The 26,331-nt window shown below is 37.8% G+C and overlaps 1 protein-coding gene across 2 annotated transcripts in view; it reads right to left on the bottom strand.

Moving 5' to 3' along the window:
- Positions 1-26,331, bottom strand: part of nadka (NAD kinase a) — a 281,230-nt gene that overhangs the window by 170,931 nt on the left and 83,968 nt on the right. For both annotated transcript variants that reach the window (XM_059503045.1, XM_059503044.1), the window contains exon 4: positions 3,958-4,087. In XM_059503045.1, the coding sequence (XP_059359028.1) occupies positions 3,958-4,087 (130 nt within the window). The remainder of the gene's footprint in view (positions 1-3,957; positions 4,088-26,331) is intronic.

The following is a 26,331-nucleotide window of genomic DNA, read 5'->3' on the forward strand; positions in this document are numbered from 1 at the left end:
TATAGGATATTTATTAAAGATGAGTAATGATGAGGAGATGCTGGTGGGTGATGCAGGGACCTCGACGGCAGCACAGACAGGTGAGTAGGTGTTTGAGTGCGCTGGTGGAGGTGGTGGTGGTGAGAGATCCGTGATGATGACAGTAATCCTAGGTTGACCGAACAGGAACAAGACACGATGCTATGTATAATCACTGGTGTACTAGATATGTTTTGCCATGATTGTACATGTTTGTGTTTTTGTGATAACGTTTATGCTTAGTGAAAAACTAAAATATTAATTTAAAATCTGTTTTATAAGTTCAATAAACTTAATAAATAAATGTTGTACATGATTTGCTTTAGTAACATGCTGTCATTTCTTTAAAATGGGGGAGTCTTTTTTAGCCTGTAGTGTTTACATATGTGTGTGCTAGTTTATATGATTTATCAGAGCAACAATTTGTATAATGACTTAGAAAAAATATTTATCTTTTAATATTTATATATCACTTAGAAACAATATTTTATTAGAAATGTTTGTATGCAGAGTTTTTGTGATGGATAGATGTATTTATTAATTGCTTTATCACCAATTTATTAATAGTCATGTTACCTATTTTATTTAAATTCTTTTATGCATTAGATTATAAATGTGAGCACACACATATTGTGATCTCCTGATCTGATAGAATTGTTTATTAATTATTGACCTTAAAACCAATTTCTTTCTCACATCTCCCATGTGAGAGAAACAGCAAAAAACCCTGCCTTGGAATGCAACCAGACACCGGATGGGGAAAGCCCCCAGAACAGACCATTCAAATCTAAAAAAAACGGTCACAAAGGTCAAACTCATCAATCATTTTGACATAAGGTGCATAATAGGGACTACTTAAACTTCTTTCATGTTGCCTTTATTGGGTGTTTGTAGAATTTTGAGGGAAATAATGAATTTAATCCATTTTGGAATAAGGCTGTAACATAACAAAATGTTGAAAAAGTGAAGCATGTGAATACTTTCCGGATGCACTGTACAATAAATGTTTCGGAATGGGATATTTGTATGATTTGTTCATATAAATATCCTAGTCTAACTGCATCACTACATTGTACAGACATTAAAGACATTTTTCTTAAAGAAGAAAAATATGGCTCTTAAAACACTGTGTATAAAAATTCTGTCATTTTTCAAATACCTCAACTGAATTTAGTTTTTTTTTTTCTACTATTTTATTACTGTTTACTTATCTTTTTTGTAAATTCAATTAAGTTTGAAATCAAGTTTGAAATCAAGCATCCATTGTGCTGTAAGTTATTGCAAAAATGTTACTCTACTGTAAGGACATAAATACAAAGAATAAGCAAACATTTATTTGAGATTATTGTAACGGTAATTGCTCAATCTTTGTATGTAAATAAAAGCCAAAATAAAGTTATTCCATTTCACTTTGAAATACATCACAACACTGAAGTCAGTTGCAACTTCTGGTTCATATGGACTTTAATATTTATATTTTTCAAGGTATTGTATTGTAAGTTAGAAATTCAAGTATCGTGATCACTAATTCACGAATGTACTTCAATAAATTAAAAGAATGTTTAGTTGAAAGTAGCTATTTTCTAAATATTTGATTTGAGTGAATATTAATTGGTGATTCATTAAATATTGATGACTGAAATTTAACCAGTACTCTGAGTTGTTTTTGAGGAGTACTTTGTCATTTCAATTTAAGTACTGTTTAGCACCAGTAAATTCACTTGTAATTGAGTATTACTTCAACAATGTAGCATTACTTGTACTTAAAGGGGTCATATGACGTTGCTAAAAAGAACATTATTTTGTGTATTTGATGAAAAGCAATGCATTTATGTGGTTTAAGGTAAAAAAAAAAAAAACATACATCATTGTCAACATAGCGTACATTATTGTTTCTCCTCTATGGCCCACCTTTATGAAATGTGATTCTTTTATCACTTCAGACATTTGTTCTTTTTGACCATAAGTACCCTGTGAAGTGGACATCACCGGATATTCACCATGATTCCAGTTCGAAGCGAGCGTGTATTCCATTCAAAGGGCATTAAAGTGTGCAAGTTGAGAATTTAAATCGTCTTTATTTACAGAAATATATTATGTCACACATCTCTAGTAAGTTACATCTGTGTGTGAAGACGCTGCAGGCAGCAGATCAGCTCAAATCCATGAATTAATGTTCCGAAGTGAGGTAAACTTCAATGGATTTCCCCTGCTCAGGGCATAGGGAGCAGTGAACACTGTGTAGGGATCATGTAAATCGAAACACAGTTCATTCAGGTAGCTCTCTTCTAACGAGCTGGTTATCTGAATTAGGTGTGTAAGATAAGAGAAAGATGCAAAATATGCAGAGCAGGGGGGCGCAAAGACAGTAGTTGAAAACCACTGGTCAAAACTCGCGTTTGAATCATCAGTGGCAAATTCTTTAAATATGAAAAATTACTTACAGGCTGTGAGTCAGAATCGCCAGACTGTCCTTGCAAAGTGGGAATTGACAACTTTATAGAAACAAGACACTGGCATTGTAGGCTACTCTCTCAGAAAACAGTCCTCATCCCCCATAAAATGCGCTGCACAAATCTGAATATTTGGGTTGAACTGTTCCGGAAAACAGTGTTGTAAATACAACTTAACCACTGATTTCTAGTCATGCCCTGTTTTGGAAGGACAAACAAAGTCACAGCATCTCCAAACATGGTGGCAGCAACAATACTACAGCAAGAATTAAATTTACACCACCTGTTTGCATGAACATTTGGGCAGTGTTATGCAAATCACAAAGAGGGCTATATATAAAAGAAAGAAATACAAGGGACTAACTCTACCAAAAAGTAGTATACTTCAAGGTTATTTTATATACTTAAGTAAAGATCAAGTATATTTTTAAGTATACTTTATGTAGCAAGTATACAATTATCAGTGTTCTAGTAGTATACTTGTAAGTGTAACATTTCAATACTCCTTGGGACTAAATGGCCCACTTTCTAGTGTATAAAAGTACACTTATTCGATTAACACCCCAAAGCTGGACTGTAATTATTACCTCTTCAGCGGTCGACATTTTATTCCATAATGTTATAGTTTTGATGCTGTTTCAAGTCAGATGTTCGTATTACATGTGTTAGTATCTGTTGTTTCTTTTTCTTCTTCACTTGTATTTTTTTGGAAATTCTGTACAGTTGATGTGAACTAGCGCCCTCTACTGTAAAACAATGAAAACACGGATTCTAGGAGCACAACTATAGTTCAAATATAGTTATAGACTTTTTGTAAGTATAAGTCAAGTATACTTAAATGTAATTTTAAGTATATTTCTGAGAAGTACATAAAGCCCATTTCTGAGAAGTACATAAAAAGTAAATTAAAATCATACTTTCATATTTTTTGTTTAAAAGAAGTACACTAATAGCACACTTGAATAAACTTCTTTTTCATAATTGTAAACAAGGTAATTAACTATAAAAATAAAAAAATTAAATACATAAAGGTTGGTAAGAAAAGAACAAAGACAACAACAACAAAAAAACTTGGGAACAGTGAAAATCTGACAAGGTAACAACTTATTACAAAAGTGGAGCAAATAATAAATCTAAGTACTATATTGATCTATCAATTTACACATGCAAAATACCATTACTGACTGAATTTGTCATTTGTAGAGTATACGAAAAAATAATGAACTTAATATTGTTTGCCAACATTTAATGTGCTCTGATGTTTGTTGAAATGCAAGGTTTACAGGTTTACAGTTCTGAGGTTTACAGATTCGCTGACCAATAGATCATCAGGTTCAGTACATGACATGACTAAGAATAAAAAATCCTGTGCCAAAGCATGCAAGGTAATCCTGATCTTTGTATCCTTTTACCTTTGACACACATTTTCAATGATCACACCTGCATTTCTTCTTTGTTTTTGTGTGATATGTTGTGGTGTTCTCACCTGTGTTAGAAAAATGCAGAGTTCTTTGAAAGGCTGTAGCAGGCTGATGTCTCTGATTTTCTTTATTATAAGGACACTTTTGGGTGGCTTGTTCCATGTCAATCTCTGACTGGCTGGATCTTGAATATGCCTGAATGCACAGATATGACCAAACATTTTTGTTTATATGGCATGGTTTTTTATTAAACATTTATGTTCATTATGTGACAAAAAATAAGCTCTTATTTTGTTTTGCATGGTAATTAAGAGGAAAAACGGTGAAGTCCATTTTCCCTGATTGTTGACATTTAAGAGGTCATTGTACTATAAAATACATAGAATATACTGTATATAGTTATTCAGGGCTTTGTGAAAAGTAAATGCTCTGGAATTTGATATACTTCTTGTAGGATTTCCAACCGAACTCCACATGACCTCAAGACATTGGGGATGCTAAATTTCCGGTTTGGCTGTGGTGAGGCAACAAAATATTGGCGAAAATTAAAAGCAGGAAGTGTCTAATAACTGTTGCTATGGCTGGGCAACGTATCTAATATTAGCGATAATATCAGAATAATTTTGATGACGATGTAAAATGTGAAAATATCGGGAATATCGAATATGATCCAATTCAAGCATACTTTCCCAAAAAAAAAAGCGCCAACGGTCCAAAAAAGTAACATGTAACTGCGTACTGATCTACACTCCTCTACTAAAAGAGCTTTCATGAGAGAGGTTGCCAGATAAGAAGAGTATTAATTCCTGTAATCAGAGCTTCGCTGTTACAAGGATACATTTTGTTCAAAGTTTGCTTATTTTAAGCAATCTGGCAACCATCCACACATCAGAATCAGAATCAGAATGAGCTTTATTGCCAGGTATGTTTACAGATACGAGGAATTTGTTTTCGTGACAGAAGCTCCGCAGTACAACAGAATGACAGCGACAGAACATAAAACACATAATAAAAGAATATAAAAATACAAAAAATACAAATACGTAGATAAGGAATGACAATATACAAATTGACAATTGTAGGCAGGTATATTACAAAAATGCAGTTATGTATGTACATGTATATTATGTGCAAAATTTAAGTGTATACTAAGTATGTGTGTTAGATAAATTAAGTGTATGTGTATATAAATATAAAGTGTAGTGTGTTCAGTGTGTATCAGCTGTTCATAAGATGGATTGCCTGAGGGAAGAAACTGTTCCTGTGTCTGGTCGTTCTGGTGCTCAGTGCTCTGTAGCGTCGACCAGAGGGCAACAGTTCAAAGAGGGAGTGTGCTGGATGTGAGGGGTCCAGAGTGATTTTAACAGCCCTTTTGCTCACTCTGGATAAGTACAGTTCTTGAATAGATGGGAGAGTTGAACCGATGATTCGCTCAGCAGTCCGGACTACCCTCTGTAGTCTTCTGAGGTCAGATTTAGAAGCTGAGCTGAACCAGACAGTTACTGAAGTGCAGAGGATGGATTTGATGATGGTGGAGTAGAACTGTTTCAGCAGATCCTGTGGCAGGTTAAACTTCCTTAGCTGGCGAAGGAAGTACAACCTCTGCTGGGCCTTTTTTATTTACAATGGAGTCAATGTGAATGTCCTACTTCAGGTCCTGAGAGATAGTGGTGCCCAGGAACCTGAATGACTCCACTGCAGTCACAGTGCTGTTCATGATGGTGAGTGTGGGGAGTGCAGGGGGGTTTCTCCTGAAGTCCACAATCATCTCCACTGTTTTGAGCATGTTAAGCTCCAGGTTGTTGAGAGTGCACCAGACAGCCAGTTCTTTAACCTCCTGCCTGTAAGCAGACTCGTCACCGTCCTGAATGAGGCCGATGAGTGTGGTGTCATCTGCAAACTTCAGGAGCTTGACAGAGGGGTCCTTAGATGTGCAATCATTAGTGTACAGGGAGAAGAGCAGTGGTGAGAGAACGCAGCCCTGGGGAGCTCCGGTGCTGATTGTACGGGTGCTGGATGTGTATTTTCCCAGCCTCACTAGCTGCTGCCTGTCTGTCAGGAAGCTGTTGATCCACTGACAGACGGAGGTGGGCACAGAGAGCTGAGTTAGTTTGGGCAGGAGGAGGTTTGGCATGATCGTGTTAAAAGCCGAGCTGAAGTCCACAAACAGGATCCTCACATAGGTTCCCGGTCTGTCTAGGTGTTGCAGAACATAATGCAGTCCAATGTTTACTGCATCGTCCACAGACCTGTTTGCTCTGTAGGCAAACTGAAGAGGATCCAGCAAGGGTCCAGTGATGTCCTTCATTTAGTCCTGTAATTTTGGGTTTCTTTGGGATGGGGATGATGGTGGAGCGTTTGAAGCATGAAGGGACTTCGCACAGCTCCAGCGATCTGTTGAAGATCTTTGTGAAGATGGGGGCCAGCTGGTCAGCACAGGATTTCAGACAGGCTGGTGTAACACAATCTGGGCCTGGTGCTTTTTTCCTTTTCTGCTTCCGGAAGACCTGGCGCACCGCATCCTTGCTGATCTGTATTGCAGGTGTGGGGGAGAGGGGGGATGCAGGAGGTGTGAATGGTAAGAGTGCTTGATTGGAGAGGTGTTCAGGATGGGTTGCAGGAGCTGTTAATGGTGTGAACGGTTGTGTGGAGAGGCATTCAGGGTTGGTTGCAGGAGTTGTTATTGGTGTGAACGGTTGTGTGGAAAGGTGTTCAGGGCAGGTGATGGTTGTTCTTTCAAACCTGCAGTAAAACTCGTTCAGATCGTCTGCTAGTCGTTGATTCTCCACAGTGCTGGGGGGTGGTGTCTTGTAATTGGTGATCTTCTTTAGACTTTTCCACACTGATGCTGAGTCGTTCGAAGTGAACTGAGTCCTTATTTTTTCAGAATAATTCCTCTTTGCCACTCTGATCTCCTTTTCCAGTGTGTATTTAGCCTGTTTATACAAGACATTGTCCCCCTTCCTGTAAGCATCTTCTTTGGCCTGACGGAGCTGTCTGAGTTTTGCAGTGAACCACGGTTTGTCATTGTTGTAATTTAGTTGAGTCTTGGTAGGAATACACATATCCTCACAGAAACTGATATATGATGTTACGGTCTCTGTGAGTTCATCCAGATCGGTGGCAGCAGCTTCAAAAACACTCCAATCAGTGAGGTCAAAACAAGATTGTAAATCCTGCTCTGCTTCATTAGTCCATCTTTTTACAGTCCTTAATACAGGTTTAGCTGATTTTAGTTTCTGCCTGTAGGTCGGTGTAAGATGAACCAGAAGGTGATCAGAACGTCCCAAAGCTGCTCGTGGAACAGAGTGATATGCATCCTTTATTGTTGTGTAACAGTGATCCAATATATTACTGTCTCTGGTGGGACAGGTAACATGCTGTCTGTATTTTGGCAGTTCACGGGAGAGATTGGCTTTATTAAAGTCCCCGAGAATGATTAAAACAGAGTCCGGGTGTTGTTGTTCTGTCTCTGTGATCTGCTCAGCGAGTTTCTGTAAAGCCAGACTTACTTGCGCTTGCGGGGGGAATGTAAACACTAACCAGAATGAGTGAGTGAAACTCCCGCGGCGAATAGAACGGCTTGCAGTTGACAAACTGCATTTCTAGATCAGGACAGCACATCTTCTTTAACACAGTTACATCTGTACACCACCGTTCATTGATGTAAAAGCATGTCCCGCCGCCGCGCGATTTCCCCGTTGATTCTGCGTCGCGATCTGCTCTAAACAGCTGAAAGCCCGGCAGATGGAGCGCGCTGTCCGGTATGGCGTCATTCAGCCAGGTTTCCGTGAAACACAGAGCAGCAGAGTGTGTGAAATCCATATTTGTCCGAGAAAGCAGAAGGAGTTCGTCCGTTTTGTTGGGTAGAGAGCGTAGATTTGCCAGATGGATGCTAGGCAACGGCGTTCGAAATCCGCGCTTCCTGAGTCTGAGGAGCGCGCCAGCTCGCTTTCCCCGCCTGCGCGTCCTGAAGCGTTTGATCAGCGCCGCTGCTCCTCCGATAACAATATTCAGTAAAACGTCTGAATAATTGAAATCCGGAAAAACATCTTGTGGTGCGTTCTGCCGAATGTTCAGCAGTTCATCCCTGGTGAAACTGATTGCAGGAATATAACTAAAGACAGGACAAACTAACAAAAAGACAAAAACATATGCAGAACACGTCACAGAGGCAGCCATCCTGTACCGGCACCAGCTTGAAGACATCTACATGCACACTCCTCATCCATTACGGAAGTGCCACTGAAATTTATGCCATACGTGCTTAAAGAGCATATTGCAGGTTAAAAAAAAATCTAAATTAATATTTATCCGTGTATGAAAATACCATATAAAAAGATAATGCAGGATTTAAAATTGTTTAAAATGACATAAGGATACCAATTTAGTAGATAAAGTGAGCGTTTCTTTGACTGCTCGTAAAAAACGCTTTTTTTTCCAACATCGCGTCATTTTACGTCACAAGAGGGAGACGTGTGCTGCTGTGCGCTGTCGCTGCTCAGTGCAGAGTAGGTTGGTATTCAGTAAAAGCGGTCGTGAGTCAGTGTGTTTTCAGTAGGTTTTGTATTTCAATTTATCATCGTCATGGTAAATTATTGTGTTTGTGGAGCTTGCAAAAACTCCAGCCTGTCAGGACATCGAGTCCACCGGTTTCCTAACAAGAAAAAGGACGGTGCTATCTTTCGTGCCTGGGTGCGGTTTGTGCAGGTGAAGAGACAGGATTTCTCTTCCGCTTCGGCTTCGGAAAACGCGGTCGTGTGTAGCGTTCACTTCAGATCGGAGGATTATCGTCCCGGCGATATGATGGAGTTCAACATGGGATACCGAAGTAAGAACCGAGTGAGACTCAGAGCTGGTGCGGTTCCTTCAGTGCACGTAGCTTCGGGTTCTCCCACCGGCGGGAAACACGGTGGTCACGGATCTGTCAGAGATGCAGCTCGACGAAAACGTGAACTGTGCAACGTAAGTCTTTTTTTTTTTACATTTACTAACTAACAAATCAGTCAACATAATGATTTAAATAATGAGAAGCAACGTGGCGTGTATAAGTTGTTGTAAAGTACCGCAGCTAGCTTGTTAGGCATAATAACTAATGCTAGTTGCTAGCACAGCTAATTCGTAATTTGTCATGTTTGTTTATAAGGATTTATCAGAAATTGCAAGTAATGAAGTGGGAGATAGATCTTCAGCCAGTGCTGCAGTGTTTGTTGCTGACCCAGAGCAAGAGCCTTTCTCTCCACTGGCCCCTCAATCATCTGTGCATCACTTTGGCTCACAGTGTGACCTCAGACCTTCACATCGTTCATCAGGTGGATTAACATTTTACATTAAATATAATGTGCAATGAATGAACTATCCAGTGTCCACAGATCAGCAACTTTAATAACTAGCCTACTAACGTTACAATATTACATTTCATTTTTTCCAAGAAGCTGTTTTCTTTTATTTGCTTCTAAGAAGAGTCAAGTTACGTTATAGCTCCATCATTGCTCAAAGTAAAAAAATATATTTATGATGTATCATATACATGCTGTTACACAATTGTATAACTGAACCTATTTTTATTCTAGCTGTCCAGGCACAGCCCAAGATGGTCAGTGTGGGGACTCAGACAGAAAGGTTTGAGAAATCAATGTCAACTCCACTGCCCAGTCCTGTGCATACCGATGATGAGTCATCCTCTGTTTTCATGGACAAACCTGGTGATATGTCATGGATCCCAGAGGGGGAAATGACAAGTGATTCATCTGATGAGGAACCACAGCAGGAATCTCACCCTGACCTCAAGTAAGACTTATTTTTATTTTATTTAAGTTTTTATATGATCAAATTGTGTCAAGTCAAAAATAATGTTTTTCTTTTTTTTCAGTGCTGCTGATAAGTTCATTGTGTGCCAAAGCCAGTTGATGTCTCTCTTTAACATTTGCCCAGCCTGTTGTGGGGAAACCCAAGGCAATGTTGAGAAGCAGGAGGGAACTTTTGTAAAAATAAAGCAAGTAAGAAACTATTTGTGTTTTCTGGTAGAAAATGATGTTGTAACATAACTTGTATAGTTTGTTTTAATCATTATACTTTGTTGTTTGTATGTTATAGTCATTTTCTGCCTTTCACATACATCTCTTAGGTCTGTGCAGCATGTGGGTATCAGCGTTTTTGGCAGAACCAGCCGATGCTGCATCGCAACGAAATCTTAGTGTGATACCCGAAATATTGTTAAATTGTATATATGATCATAAAAAGTTTTATACGACAATTTGTGATTTGTTTGTTTATTTTCTATTGATTGTCAACAAAATTGGGCCATTCAAAACCTTTATAGAGTCCTCCTTCCTCTGGAAACTGTCTTCTAATGGCTGACACAACACATGCAGGTAAGGGCTTCCTGATGTGCCTGCCCAGAATGCCATAGGCCCAGCGGACAACCTGTCGGTATGCAGTGTAGCGGTATTGCCTTGAGACATGGAAGAAATATCAATATTGATAGTCATTTACATTTAATCATTTAGCAGACGCTTTTATCCAAAGCTACTTACAAATGAGAACAATAGAAGCAGTCAGGTCAACAAGAGAACAACAACAGTATACAAGTGCCATGACAAGTCTCAGTTAGTCTAGTATAGAACGCATAGGTAGGTGTTTTTTTTTTTTTTTTTTTGTAAAATTAAAAGACAAGAAAAGGAAAAGTGCTAGAGTTAGTTGGTTAAGTGCAGGCTTATACCAGTCTTATACCAATGGCATCAAATAGTGTGATATATGTTTTAGCTGCGTTTGTGTTCAGGGGACAGGCAGCTAGCGGATGGTGAGGAGATATCGATGTTTGCGGTATGTGAAAAAATGTTTTGGCCTAAAAAACACGTGAGATCGCTTAGAACATGTCTTTTTAGCTCAAAAGTAATAAATTATCTCTACCATAAACATACTCATGTCTGCTGGCCTGGCTATCTGTAGCACATATGGGTTCAGACGGCAAGCCTCGAAGCCTGGGTGCAGAGTCAGGCACTGCACATCAAGTCTGGGTGTGACATTTTCCACTAAGGCCCAGTATGCATCCACCTCCCTGCAACACTGACTTTCCTCAGCTTTAAACATTGCCTCGCATTTCCCACAAATGCACCTATGGAACAAAAAATTGTATCAGGAATAAAAATATCTCTGTCTCTCGATGAGAAACTGCTAAGTTATATCACGTAACGTAAGTCTGGATGGATATTAATGAGCATGACAAACGGCTGATCAAAGCTTAGTTTCTGTTATTGTAAGTTCCAATACGCCCAGATGACCAATAATATATTTGCTATTAACTGTTATACGATGGTAATAATCTGTACAATATTGTGAGCACAGTTTATATCGTTAGCGAACGTGTATCTATAAGCTAACACTGGTATCTCACCAAGACACCTGCCCTGTTCTCCACTGGTTCTCCTCACACCACAACTCAATTTGTCTCCTCTGACCGTTGTTCTGTCTAACATTAATCCTGGCCTGTCCCTGCTCTCTTGGCAGCCTAGCAGGTTCATAATTGTATGGCTGTGGTCCGTCATACAAGTAAGTATGAACAATTTCCTCAGCGTCTGAAACGTCATTGCGGTCCATTTTTTCCCCTGTTGTTTGAATCGACCGCTCTCCCTCTTGCTACGTCACGCCCATCACGCCCATTTTCAGATGCGGGAGTAAAATTTTATCACAAAAACGACTCCAGAAGCCACTGTAGGGTATTTATAATTTTTTTTTAAGAAAATCTAGTTCCTACATTATTTTTCTATACATTGACTCGTTGGGTCTTCTAACCTGCAATATGCTCTTTAAGTCATCATCTCAGACTTTCTTATCATATTCTGGTATATTAGTCTCAATTTTAATTGAGAGAACATGTATTTTTATTATGCTACATAATGTTGTTCATTTCTAAATATTTGTGCACAATGTAAAATTTCAGTAATTCATAGTTCATTTCAGTAATTCAACATAAAAGGTGAAACTAATATATTACATAGACTCATTACATGCAAAGTGAGAGCTCATCGGTAGCTACAAGTGAAATTAGAATATTGTCCAAAAGTTCATTTATTTCAGTAATTATAATATATAATATAGTTAATATATTAATATATTGGTATAATGGTATAGGTAATATATTATATACTCATTACATGCAAAGTGAGATGTTTCAAGCCTTTATTTGTTGTAATTTTGATGATTATGCTATGAAAGCCTCTTCACAATATTCTAATTTTGAATTTGGGGTTTTCATAAGCTGTAAGCCATAAAAAAATCATCAACATTAAAACAAATAACAAATAAAGGCTTGAAATATCACACTTTGCATGTAATGAGTCTATATAGTATATTAGTTATACTATTATATCAATATATTAACTTTATTATATATTAGAATTACTGAAATTAATGAACTTTTGGACAATTTCACCTGTAGCTACCGATGAGCTTACAAGCTAACGTTACCTATAACACTGATTAGCATACTATTGCTAATTTGAGATATTATAGCTTATTAATTCAAAATTAAACATGTTTAAAAATTACTGTATTATAATGGTGTGTTGTATGCAAACAGCATTGTTAGTGTACAGTTTATGTAGCCTTTATGTGAGATTACATGAATAACCAAATTGTCATCTGAAAGTGTATGTTCTGCTCTTTCAATGGGTTGTCTCAGTTCATTTTAACACTATGATTGCGAATTCGCAGGGATATTCAAGCAGTTTAGCACTATAAACTTTGTGTTCTAGTTTGTGCTCACCTTTCTTTCGAAAGAAGTCAGTAACCAATTGTTTGCCCTCATTTTGTTTTTTTCCTTCTCCTGTCTTTCCTTTCTTTTTTGGTGGCCTGATTTGGCTTTCTCTGAGAAAGACATTTCTACAGCTCGACTAACATAAACTGCGTGAAGATGGACTAAACCATTTGCTGCATTAGCAAGGGGGGTGGGATCATGAGACCATCAGTCAATCAACCAAGTTATTCAGCCAATACACAAAATGTACGTTTTATTTGACATTCATTATGAAATTTAATTAGGAAATTAAAATATCCAGGTAAAATAAAATATATTCCAGACTTTTCGAGGGCCCTCTCTTCCTTTGGGGACCTGATAATCAGTACTGGTTTTACCCCCAGTCCGACGCCCCCTGTATATATATTAGTGATCGACCGATTTATCTGTTTACCGATATTTTTCCCGATATTTAAGCATTTTTCCATAATCGGGTATCGGTTTTGTAATATCGGATTCGCCGATTTACGGCTCCATCTTGTGGCAGTTTTGAGATTTCCGCCATTGCAGCCCGGGCGTCTGAGGAGATCAGTCAACAACAACTCAGTGCACAGGTAAAGTAAATGTTCTACTTGGTTTGCTTTAATCAACTTTATTTAACATAACAGACATGCACATATGAGATCTGAGACATAAATTCCTGATTTAGTTAATTTATGCAGCTTGTTTCTAAACAATTGAGACGAACTCATTGAGTCATGTAGTATAATTCGTCATGTCCTGCCCCAATAAAAACGTAACTTTACATGAATTAAATAAAACAGACATGAATGAGTGCATGTTGAAAATAAAAGCGCTGAATTTAATTCTCTATCTGTTGTATTTGCTCACAATTAGTCTAGAAGAAAAAGTTCATTCATATTGCTTAGCAAAAGACGGATGATCAGGAGGCTTAAGCCCGGCCACTGAATTAAACTTTTGACAAGATTATCTTGTTTAAACACCCTAGATTATATTATCATTTACTACAAAACAATCATTTCGCTAATACACATATAAATATAGCCTACCGCTTTGTGGAAATTAATTATTTATTATCTCCATGCGCGATCGCGGTTGATTAAGTTATAGTCAAACAGCACTTTGTCAGTTGGCATTTCATGATTTAACATTAGATTAAATTTAGATCATAAAATGCCAACTGACAAGTGCTTTTTAACTTTATATAGTCTCGGAAAAAAAAGTTCGTTCATATTGCTCAGCACCTGAATGGGTTGATGATCAGGAAGCCTCAAGCAATGCCACTGAATGAAACTTTTGACAATATTATCTTGTTTAAACACCCTAGATTATATTATCATTACTACATAACAATTATTTCGCTAATACACATATAAATATACCGCTTTGTGGAAATTAATTATTTATTATCTCCACACGCGATCGCGGTTGATTAAGTTATAGTCAAACAGCACTTTGTCAGTTGGCATTTCATGATCTAACGTTAGATTGAATCTAGATCATAAAATGCCAACTGACAAGTGCTGTTTAACTTTATATAGACCCTTTGCAAACACGTGACCACGACCACGTGACGACGCCATGCTGGACGGCAAAATCACTGGACGCGCAGGCTGAGCAGTAGTAGACGAGCGGGAAATTTGAATAGTTTTAAACAGATTAAAATAGATAACGTTAACATTACCACTAAACTTCATGGCTTCTTCTATTGAAGAAGTTGTAGTGCCGTTATCGGTCGAGGTAGGGCATCTGGTAGGTGCTCACAAAGAGCGATATTTGGAGAAGTTGGAGATAGCAGGTTTGGATACAGACCCTTACCTTCTTCATCCCTCGGTTTTCACGGACCTCGTTAAATCGCCGAGTCTGCCTGACTTCGGCCCACACGATTTGTACCACTATGTGGTAAACGGGGTATCCCCATACACTGGTGCTGATCTCAAAGCTTTTAAAAGTCTGGATGCTTACCAGTTCTTCGTAGCTGGCTGGGTTACAGCTACGCGATGCTACGCTAACGGCGGGGGGAGGTACCTCATAATGGCAAAGGTAAGACATCGATCTATGGTTTATTTTGTATTATTACATGGCTTAGTTGAATTCTAATGTAGAATGCAGTCTGTTATTTCTTGATAAATATTTATATAACACGTAGCCTATGATTTTAGAGTACATGGTCGGCCGTGGCTTTTTAATGGATGCCTGGACGCATCCCAGCTCTGGGAAGTGCAGTCATTAATTATCGATCACACGTTAATCCATGCAGACAGTAAATCACGGTGTGTCTGTGATCCGTAGTAACCACATATAATTGTAACATCTAGACATCTTCTTATCTGTGATTATATTCGCAGTAGCCTATGTTAAGATTCTACCAGTTAATCACAGCAAAGTATTCACAATGTGCATTTATTGTGTTACTGCAGCATTAAACAATAACATCACAATAACATTCATGTAAAAATAATGTATCTATGCCACTTTCTGTATTTGTAGGTGCATCATAGCCAGTAAACCACGGAGTGTCTGTGATCAGTAGCCACACATAATTTTTACATCTAGCCATCATCTCATCTGTGATTATATTCGCTGTAGCCTATGTTAAGATTTGACTATCACAGTGATTAAGATGTATTCACAAGGGGCATTTATGGTGTCACTGCAGCAGTAAATAATAACATCACAATAACATTCATGTAAGAATAATGTATTTATGCCACTTTCTGTAATTGTAGGTGCATCACAGTCAGTCACTGTCTGAAACCCAACTACAACCATGGGTATCTTTGAAAAAGGATGGGACAGTCTTGTGCGGCCACTGTACATGTAAAGCGGGCCTGGGAGAGGTGTGCTCCCACGTGACAGCTCTGCTATACGCAATAGACTCTGCTGTTAAACATCTGGAAGACAAAAGCTGCACTGATGGGCCCAGACAGTGGGGACTTCCTCCTTTGAAAGCGGGCAAGGCTTTGTACGAAGAGGGATCAGGAATTGATTTCTCACATCCTGCCAAAAAGCGTTGTGGTGTAAACAACCAAAGCCATTCAGGTTGTCCATCTGTGAAAAAAGTGGGTGTGTCTGCAGCAGCTATAGAACAATTCTACAAGGCTCTGGATAATGCAACTCCAAACCCTTCAGAGAAGAGTGGTATCCTACGCATATTGCCACACTACTGTAAACAGTTTCAACCAAAAGTGGTGTCTCTGGGTCTACCACAGCCCCTGACTGAGTTATACAGTGCTCAGAACCGGAAGCTGTCTGCCTCGGACCTTGAGAAAAAATGTGATGCGGTATTCAATGATATGGAAGTCACACCAGAGCAGGTATAGTCATCCCTCTTAATCTCATATGACTAAAATGTGCTTTAAGGTGTCATGTCATTAATTTCATCTTCTATAATTTACAATGTTGTAGGCAGTAAAAGTTGAGGAAGAGACACGACAACAGGGAAAGTCAAGGCTATGGTTTGACATGAGGGCTGGTAGGGTGACAGCATCTAGGTTCAAGTCAGCTGCAAGGACAGACCCTACAAATCCTTCCAAATCCCTAATTAGGCAGATCTGTTACCCTGACCTATGCAGATTTTCAACAGTTGCAACCAGGCATGTGTGACATAATGACATAAACATACAGTTACTGTTTTTAATTTCACCATAGTGTAAGTGAGTAAAGAAATTAGATGTTCTTTGAACTTATGTTTCAACTATGGAAATGTATGCAATACATGTTGTGTTCTAATGTAGAGGGCCCCTGCTCACAAAAACATCAAAGAAACAAAAACAAGACAAAGAAATGCATTTATCATTGGAATATTTATTATAGTCAGTATTACAAATTATCAACATTAAATTACAAACATGATGACAGATTACATCCCTCAATCTCTTTGAGTGCCCTTATCTATTTTTAATCCCAGGTGTATGGTGTAGGTCCTTTGCCTATTTATTCCTAATGTTCCTTTTAAATGGTTCCTGTTATATTTAATTTACACCTTTTTAAACTACTCTGTGATATCTGTGATAGAATATGATACAAGAGAATATTATGTGCTATTAAGATTAGGCCAATTTTGGGTACTGACATCTATAGTACTTATAGTTCTTAGGGAAATGAGAGAACAAATCCAATGAAAAGGACACTCAAAGAGCTACGATGACTTAAAGGAATAGTTCACTTTAAAATGAAAATTCTGTCATCATATACTCACTCTCATGTTGTTTCAAACCTGCATGAATTTCTTTCTTCTGCTGAACAGAAAGGAAGATATTTAGAAGATTATCAGTAACCAGACAGTTTTTGGATCCCATTGACTTCCATAGTATATTTTTTTCTACTATGGAAGTCAATGGGACCCAGAAACTGTCTGGTTACTGACATTCTTCTAAATATCTTCCTTTCTGTTCAGCAGAAGAAAGAAATTCATACAGGTTTGAAACAATATGAGGGTGAGTATATGAAAATTATCATTTTAAAGTGAACTATTCCTTTAATAACATTATTTTTCTCATTTTCAGATGGGGATGTGAACATGAACAAAAAGCCAGAGAGACATATGAGGCTTACGCTGCACAACATCATCAGGACCTAAGTGTTCGTGATGCCGGTCTCCATATTGATACCTCCCGTCCCTACCTTGGAGCATCTCCAGATGCCTTGCTGTCCTGCTCCTGCTGTGGCGATGGTATTTTGGAAATCAAATGCCCACACTGTGCCAAAGACACCGGAGTCCTCAGTGCCACTGAAAAGAAACATTTCTGCATTGAGAACACAGATGGTACACATGCACTTAACAGCGATCATCAATACCACTACCAGGTGCAAGCCCAGTTGTTTGTGACGAAGCGGAAGTTTTGTGACTTCATGGTGTGGTCTACATCCGATTTTTTTATACAGAGAATTTTGCCTGATGCTGACTTTTTTACAGAAGCAGTGCAGAATGTTGAGGCCTTCTATAGGTCAGCCATTTTATCTGAGTTATTGGCCAAGACATATACATGCCCAGATAGACTGCTGTCAGACAAAACACAGTCCACAGACTCATGAAGTGAATTACTAGAATTGTTGGGTCTTTGTAAATTATAGTGTGGTCTAGACCTACTCCATTTGTAATGTTTTTCTTTTAATTTCTTATGATGTGATACTATAAATAAAATGTAATTGAATTATTAGTAAGATTTGCCAGTGTGTGATTCTACATACATTTAATATCCTTTTATAAAGTACAACAGCATAGTCAAAAGTTTGAGGGCTGGTTTATTTTACAAAAACATCTTTCAACACGTTTATAAAAGCCAACCTAAATTACATAATGTACACTCATATACAACTTTTATAACGTTTGTCCTGCATGTTTCAATTTAATACAAAGTGTGAATGTGTTAAGGGAACTGACACATGACAATTTTAAGAGGTTTATAAAACTGTAGAGTGATACAGTAGCCACTGTAGTGTACACACCATCTTACATTACGCAGCCACTAGCCTGGCATAACTTCAATAATAGTATATAATAGATGGTCTTAAAAGAGCTCTCATCCACAAATATGGGTTCTATGCAACTACTAACTAATAACTCTGTTACATTTCAGCTGATTTTAATGGATAAGTAAACAATTGATTGTTAAAGGGATACTCCACTTTATAATGAAAATTCTGTCACCATATAAGTTGCCCTAACGTTGTTTCAATCCTTTATGAATTTGTTCAACTATTTACACTTGAAATTGTAATTCAAATAAATGTGTTTAACTTTGAAACTTCTCTGTTAAAGAATAACAGTTTTTTTAGCTAATCAATTGGCACCACTGAGGGGCACAGATTCGTCAGGGCACAAGCCACTCTGACTATTTTGTCAAGAGAGGTGAACTCTTCTTCTTCTGACGACTTAATCAGAAGACTAATGGGCACAGGTCCATGCAACATCCTGTACTTGGATCGTGCTTGACCAATTACCCTCTCAACATGTATGCGGACTGCTGCAAGTTCTCTGGAATCTTCCAGTTCAACAGCGCCCAGCTGTTTTTTCCCCCGTGTAAAGGCAGGAGTTTCAACCCTTGCACAGTACAAGCCAACTTGTTCCTGAATCCTAAAGCCACGGTCTGCTAGGATCAAGTCTCCAGGTAGGAGATTATCCAAAAACCCACTGTTTGCTGTAATGTGAGCATCAGTTGACCGCCCACCCCAGCCCTTGGAGATGAAGGAGATTATCCCTTGTGGAGTTATACCTATTAGGTATTTTATGGTGTTGTGCGATTTATACTGAGAGTATGTCTGGGCCCTTGCCTTCAAATCTTTAGGTCTGTCAATGGTAATTTCAAAACAGTCTATTACTGACATGCAATGCTTGAAAGACTTTCTGAAACACATTGGCAGAGATGTTTGGACATCATTTCTGTCAGGCCATACCACACACAGAGGTACTAAGTTGTCATTTAGTATATTAATGACATTTGTAAACACTCTTGAAATTGTAGACATATGAACACCAAACAGATATGACAAAAAAGCAATCGGAAGGTTAAGCCTGATCCTCATTAATGTCAACAGTAGCTGGTGGAAGATGGTGATGTTTGCCGTATCCTTAAGTAATGGAGTTACCAGATCAATCATTGCCATAAACACTTTATAGTTGGGCAGTCCTGTAAAGGTTTTAAGTTTGTCACTGTTTTCAAAAGTGCTCTGTTCCAGATCTGAGGGCTTCAGCTTCTCCTTCAGAGCAAATGTATCACCCCGGAGTTGCTGACACTCAAATTCAAGAGACTCAATGTAGTCTGAAGTGAGGTTGGTTTGGCACATTGCATCACATTTGCCACTAGTTTCACTAACACTAGCCTCTTCTACAATCGCCTCTTCTACAATCTCCTCTTCAACCTCACATAACACATTCATCTCAGCTGACAGATTGAGGAGTGCCCTGGCAGCTTCACGTTTGGACGACGCCTGACGCTTTTTTTTCTTCATTGCCTCTCTGACCTCATACTTCCCTAGACTTCCCAGGGCTCGCCGCTTCTCAGGGGACTTTGTGTGCGCAAACACTGACGGCACATAATCAGGGGATAAAGGGTCATCACTCTTCTGTCCTGATAAAACAAATCATCTGCCTGAGTACCACCAAGAGGGAGCTTAGAACCATGGTCCCAGCCTATAACTATCCTCCTGAAACATCATCCATTTTCTATTTGTAAAGTAAATTGCAAAAACAACCTCTGGATGGGAAAAGGGTAATTTACAATCACTTTGAATGCAGCATGAGGTCTGCTCTGTGTTGTTTTTTCAACTTGAGGGTAAGTATATGATGACAGAATTTTCATTTTAAAGTGAACTATCCCTTTAAATAGCCTCACATGTGTCAATGTTTACATTGCGTCTAACGTAAATTTATGAGCATCAGAGAAGCATAGACATTTAAGTGGCACCAAAATCTGCTATTCCTGACATTAAGCTAACGTTAGCTACCTTTGTGAATGGGTAGCAGTAACGTTAACGTTAGACTGCACAGCGCTATCACACTAGCTGGCACTTGCTCATTACATAGCTAACTTAGGTTACTCATGTTACAAATGACAATTTGACTGGGTCTCCATCTGGACAAGGATGGCGATATGGTATTACACAAATTAAGTAAACGTAACTGGGAAATACATGAACCTTACCTTGTAAAAAATGCTCGCTGCAAATCCTGGAGTACTTGGAGGGCTGCCAGTCCTTTCGGCTGATAGCAGCAACCCATCGCTGCCTTCTCTCCCCATCAAATGGTATTCGATAAAAAGATATATTGGCTTTACCCTGTCTATTAGCACAGCCCACGGCACAACACGAAATAACCATTTTACAACTAGAACTAACTCAAACACGAACTCATTTGGCTTGCCGTCCGTCTACAGAATAGCTCTTCCGCCGTCCGTCATGGCGTTCAGAATTCGCGCGAGTAGAGCGTGACGTCACGTGCAAAGGGTCTATAGTCACGGAAAAAAAGTTCGTTCATATTGCTCAGCACCTGAATGGGTTGATGATCAGGAAGCCTCAAGCACGGCCACTCCATAACATTTTTGACAAGATTATCTCGTTTAAACCCCCTAAATTATAAAATCATTTGATTTACTACATAACCATTATTTAGTTAATACAAATCTAAATAAATGCAGCTCTGTGGAAATTATTTATCTCCACACGCGATCGCGGTTGAGTAGCCCAATTTATAGTTTTGTGTAAATGCATAGATAAGTTACAGCGCTCTGTCAGAAAGCATTTCATGATCTAGACCGACGAAACCTAATAATTAATAACACTAGTTGGAAAATGCAATGATGTATGCTGTTTTGTTTTTTACTTTCCTGATAATGTTATATATTCCAGCTAATATTATTCAGTGAATTAAATTAAAATTACCCAGTGAATTATTCCTCACTCTTAAACCTATTAAATGGCACATAAACCTTCTAAAACTGTTTAAAATAAATTACATTTCTGCAAAGGTGATATAACTCCCCTGTCATTTATTTTCTCCATTTTAAAACATTAGACTTTTAACATTTATTTTGCCTATTGTTAACATTGTTGCTGATAATGCTTATAAATCATATGTATAATTTAGATATAAATTATATAATGTAATATATTTTTTTATTGTAATTTGAAGATTTAAATTTAACATGAAAAACTGCTAACTTTCAGCACTTTTTTTTTCAGATGTCTGTCAAGAAAGTTCCTTTGCCCCCCACCGTCTTCGGTGCCCAGTGAACGAGTCTTCAGTGAAGTGGGAGCCATTTATGAAAATAAACGAAGCAGGCTTACAGGGCAGAATGCTGAAAGACTCTGTTTTCTACACTACAACCTAGTTCTGCTTAACTGGGAGTATTAAGTTACACTACTAAATAGCTATGCACTTCTAAATAGCCCCCCCCCGCCCCCACCAGTATGTTATAATAATTTTTGTACTTTATTTTTTATTTTTTACCTCATCAAAGCTTTTATTTTAAAACAAAGACACTTAGTAACAGTGCACTTTAATTTTTTGGACTCAGACCCCTCTATTTATTTGTGTATAAATATAAAGTTTTTTTTGTATGCAAGGAGGGAGTGATTGATATAAATAAAATGGTTTGTTCAGCTCATTTGTGTTGTAATAATTGTCAAAAACAGAAGTATAACAGTAAATAAATATCGGTTCCGCATATCGGTTATCGGGTACATAAACATGCAAATAATCGGTATCGGTTATAAAAAAATCAATATCGGTCGATCACTAATATATATATATATATATATGGACCCACTTTATATTAAGTGGCCTTAATTACTATGTACTTACATTTTAATTAATAATTTAGTACAATGTACTTATTGTGTACATACATGTTTTTACATTGTACTCATATTTAAAAAAAAAACTACATGTAATTACATCTGTATTTAATTTCTGTAATTACATTTATAATTTCATTGTTGACCCATACTTTACACCTTAACCCACACTTAAACTTACCCATACCTCCAACCCTCTCCATAACCTTACCCCTATCCCACCTCAATAGCAGCAAAAGTGTTTTACAATACAATATGAACACAATAAGTACATTGTACTTATTTTATGTAAGTACATAGTAGTTAAGGCCACCTAATATAAAGTGGGACCGTTATGTGCTTCAGCAACTAGCTACAGATTTAAGTGGGTTTTAAGTGTCAGTGGGAACATAGTTTCATGCCACAAAGCTTCTCTTAAAACTGCAGACAGTTGACAGACTTGTGTTTTAGCTAAAACTTATCCCAGTTTAATTATTTCCCCGCAGTTTAAATTGTGAATTGCCTGCACTAAAAAGTTGACAGAATAAACTTTCTGTACTTGTTTTGCACTGCTTCAGTTACATATAGGCCTACATGTGTTCATTTAATAAAAAAAAGTGAGTGATCACTTGGTCTAGATTTTTTTTCTCACCTAGCTGTTCAATCTAAATTGTTTTTGTTGTTGTTGTTTTTTTTTAATGGGCAAAATATTTTTTTTTTTTTTATTATTATTTAAATCCAAATGCAAATATATAGAGATATCGAATATCGTAAAATTTTTGACAATATCGAGATATCATTTTTTTTTTATATATATCGCCTAGCCCTAACTGTTGCACACATTGTCTGATTTTGATGAAACTTCAGCAGATTGTTCCATCTATGTTGCGGATCACATAGACGTGATTTTTCGGAGTCAAATTTATTTGATTTGCTTAAAATTTAATCAGAAATGTCTAAACACAGCTGATGTAAAACTGTGAAGGGATTCTTGATATCTGAAATACTGTTGCCATGGCAACCTGTCAAACTTGAATATTATTTCAGATGATTTTGAGGCACTTAACACGCTAAGAATTTCATGAAACTCAACACACACATCAGTACCGATGATATATAGACATTGGCAAAAGCTCATAAATGGGTGTGGATCAGGCGCTTTATAGTGCCATCTTTTGACAAAAGTTGGTGGGTTAGTTTTAGCTACAGTCTCCAAACCCGGTACATATGTTATTCTCATAAAGCAAGATAATTTTCTAATTTAGAGTCACTAGCTATAACCAACAGGAAATCAGTGAATGTGGATTTTTGGAAAAATCAGGCTGTGGAATTTTGAATACTTCCGAGGAAATCAAGCAATTCATACCAAACTTTGTCAACATGATGCCAAGATACTTGAGGGGACTTGGGGCTTTCAGGGGTGGACACATATACAGGGTTACAATTTTTTTTTGAAAATGATTGGTGATGAACATATCTGCCATTTGCCATTAGCCCTTGACAGGCCCAGACTACAGATTATGGTGGAATATTTGAAACATCAATACCAAGAAAGTTATGCTTTATGGTGCAAACACATGTAACATCTAGGATGCTCTTGATATTAGGTTTGCTGGTTAGCTTTGTCTTTGACAGGGTACAAGATGAACTACAATCTAAAACATGAGATTTCTGAATTTGTTTAGTTCAACATAAATAATGGTAAATTAAATGCTAGTAAATGAATATAAAATAGGAAATCTACAAAGACTGTTTACTACAGAAAACTACACTTCAGTTCAATTAACAACAACAAAAACATTAAAATTGTCCAAGAACTAGTAACTTAAACAGGGTTTGTACAGATACTGCAAAATACAATTCAAAGACTTAAATAAGATCTCACTTATCAATCAATATTGTTATTATCTTTCAGATTCAGATTTCAGATAAACTAATAAAACAAAATGGTGCAAGTAAAGTGCAGCACATGCAAAGAATGCAATGATTGTGCCAACTTGAACATTTGAAAGGATACTATGGCAAATGTTTCGCTTTCCTTATTCAAACTTGATTTTTTTTCATGAATATATGATTGACCTGAATAAGGAAATATATTGGATCATACACTTGGAAATACATTGGAAACAATAGGGGTGTGACAATGCACTTAGTTGAGACAAAATGCAGATACTTGGTTCACTAGAACGAGACAATGATTTAATACGTTAAGATATTCATAATTGTCTTTTAAATCACAAAAAGTAAAACAATGCAGTTGCATTTTAACTAATCTAGGGATTAGAGGTTGACCGATATATCGGTCGGCCGATATTTGTTATTTTTTTTTATATTGGCATCGGCCGATATCCGTGTTTAGTAGATTTAATACGTTAAGAACGAGACAATGATTTAATACGTTAAGAAATTCATAATTGTCTTTTAAATCACAAAAAGTAAAACAATGCAGTTGCATTTTAACTAATCTAGGGATTAGAGGTTGACCGATATATCGGTCGGTCTATATATCGGGCCGATATTTGTCATTTTTTTTATATTGGCATCGGCCGATATCCGTGTTTAGTAGATTCAATACGTTAAGAACGAGACAATGACTTAATACGTTAAGAAATTCATAATTGTCTTTTAAATCACAAAAAGTACTAATCTAGGGATTAGAGGTCGACCGATATATCGGTCGGGCGATATATCGGGCCGATATTTGTCATTTCTTTTATATTGGCATCGGCCGATATCCATGTTTAGTAGATTTAATACGTTAAGAACGAGACAATGATTTAATACGTTAAGAAATTCATAATTGTCTTTTAAATCACAAAAAGTAAAACAATGCAGTTGCATTTTAACTAATCTAGGGATTAGAGGTCGACCGATATATCGGTCAGCTGATATATCGGGCCGATATTTGTAATTTTTTTTTTATATTGGCATCGGCGGATATCCGTGTTTAGTAGCGCCGATTTAAAGTCAGGCACGTCGGCAGGCAGCCCCATGTTATTGGTGCGGTGGAAAGTGCTGCCGCCGCATGTAAAGGACCCCAAGCCAAAACCTTTGGAAGATTCAACAACAGTCCTGGGAGATAGAGAAGGTAGTCAGAGAATTTTACTCTGTAAATGGGGTGGAGAAGTTGGCAGCTCTCACAAACACTGCAGCATGATTGAGGGCTACGTTACTCCGAACTGCTCACAGACAGCACCGTGCTCGGAGAGACAGCTGTGCTGGAGCTGCCCAGAATGGTGAATGATATTTGTTTGGAAGCATGGTTTGATGCAGACAATAGCCAGGTTTCCATCCAACTCATTTGTAACATTTAACATTAAAGAGGTGTGTGAACTTGCAAGCACGATGTCAGACACTGTAATATGCTCTGGTCCCCTCCCTGCTTACCGTGGTGACGAGATACATAGCAGATTGTCATCACTCAATGGCTGGATGTCTAAGTGGTGCCCACAGAATAACATAGGTTTCATAGACAATTGGATGAGCTTTTGGGGCAGACCTGACCTGTTGAAAAGGGATGGTCTTCATCCTTCCTGGGGTGGCGCCACTCTTCTCTCTAGAAATATGGCAAATAGTCTTAGTGTTTATACTTGACTAACTGGGGCCCAGATCAGGAAGCAGACAGACTGGCTAAACCGACCGTCTGCTAGCTGCTTCACATCACAGAGGTCAGCTAATTCTCGGCACATAGAGACTCTTTCACCTAGATGTCACACTAAAGAGACTGTGTCTGTTCCCCGAACTAGAAAATACAAAAAACGTCCAAACCAAGTTAAGATTAACAATTTAATTGAGGTTTAACAAATAAAACACAGATGCAATACGGATAAACAAATGATAAAGCTTGGCTTATTGAATATCAGATCCCTTTCTATGAAAACACTTTTTGTAAATAATATGATCACTGATCATAATCTAGATGTGCTCTGTTTGACAGAAACCTGGCTAAAACCTGATGATAACATTATTTTAAATGAGTCCACCCCCCAAGATTACTGTTATAACAATGTTTTCAGGATTTCTCAGAGGGCAGGCTTCAAGTATAACTCGTTTGAAGTAATGGTGCTTCATATAACATTATCCAGAGAAACAAATGTTAATGATAAATGCCCTGTTATGTTTGTACTGGCTACTGCATACAGGCCACCAGGGCACCATACAGACTTTATTAAAGAGTTTGGTGATTTTACATCCGAGTTAGTTCTGGCTGCAGATAAAGTTTAGTGAAGTGCACGCACCTGCTGCGACTGTTTGTTTTGTTTTGGTTTTTATAAATAAAGTCTCTCACGAGCCGTCTTGTGGTGCACGTCTTGTCGGGAATGTCAGCTGGTAAACCGGCCACCCCAAAACCGCCTTTGCGCCCTATTCCTCTAGTGTAGGTCCCCTTTGAGCGAATTGGTATGGA

This window comes from Carassius carassius, chromosome 21 (assembly GCF_963082965.1).
Source record: "Carassius carassius chromosome 21, fCarCar2.1, whole genome shotgun sequence".
In the NCBI taxonomy this organism is placed as follows: domain Eukaryota; kingdom Metazoa; phylum Chordata; class Actinopteri; order Cypriniformes; family Cyprinidae; genus Carassius; species Carassius carassius.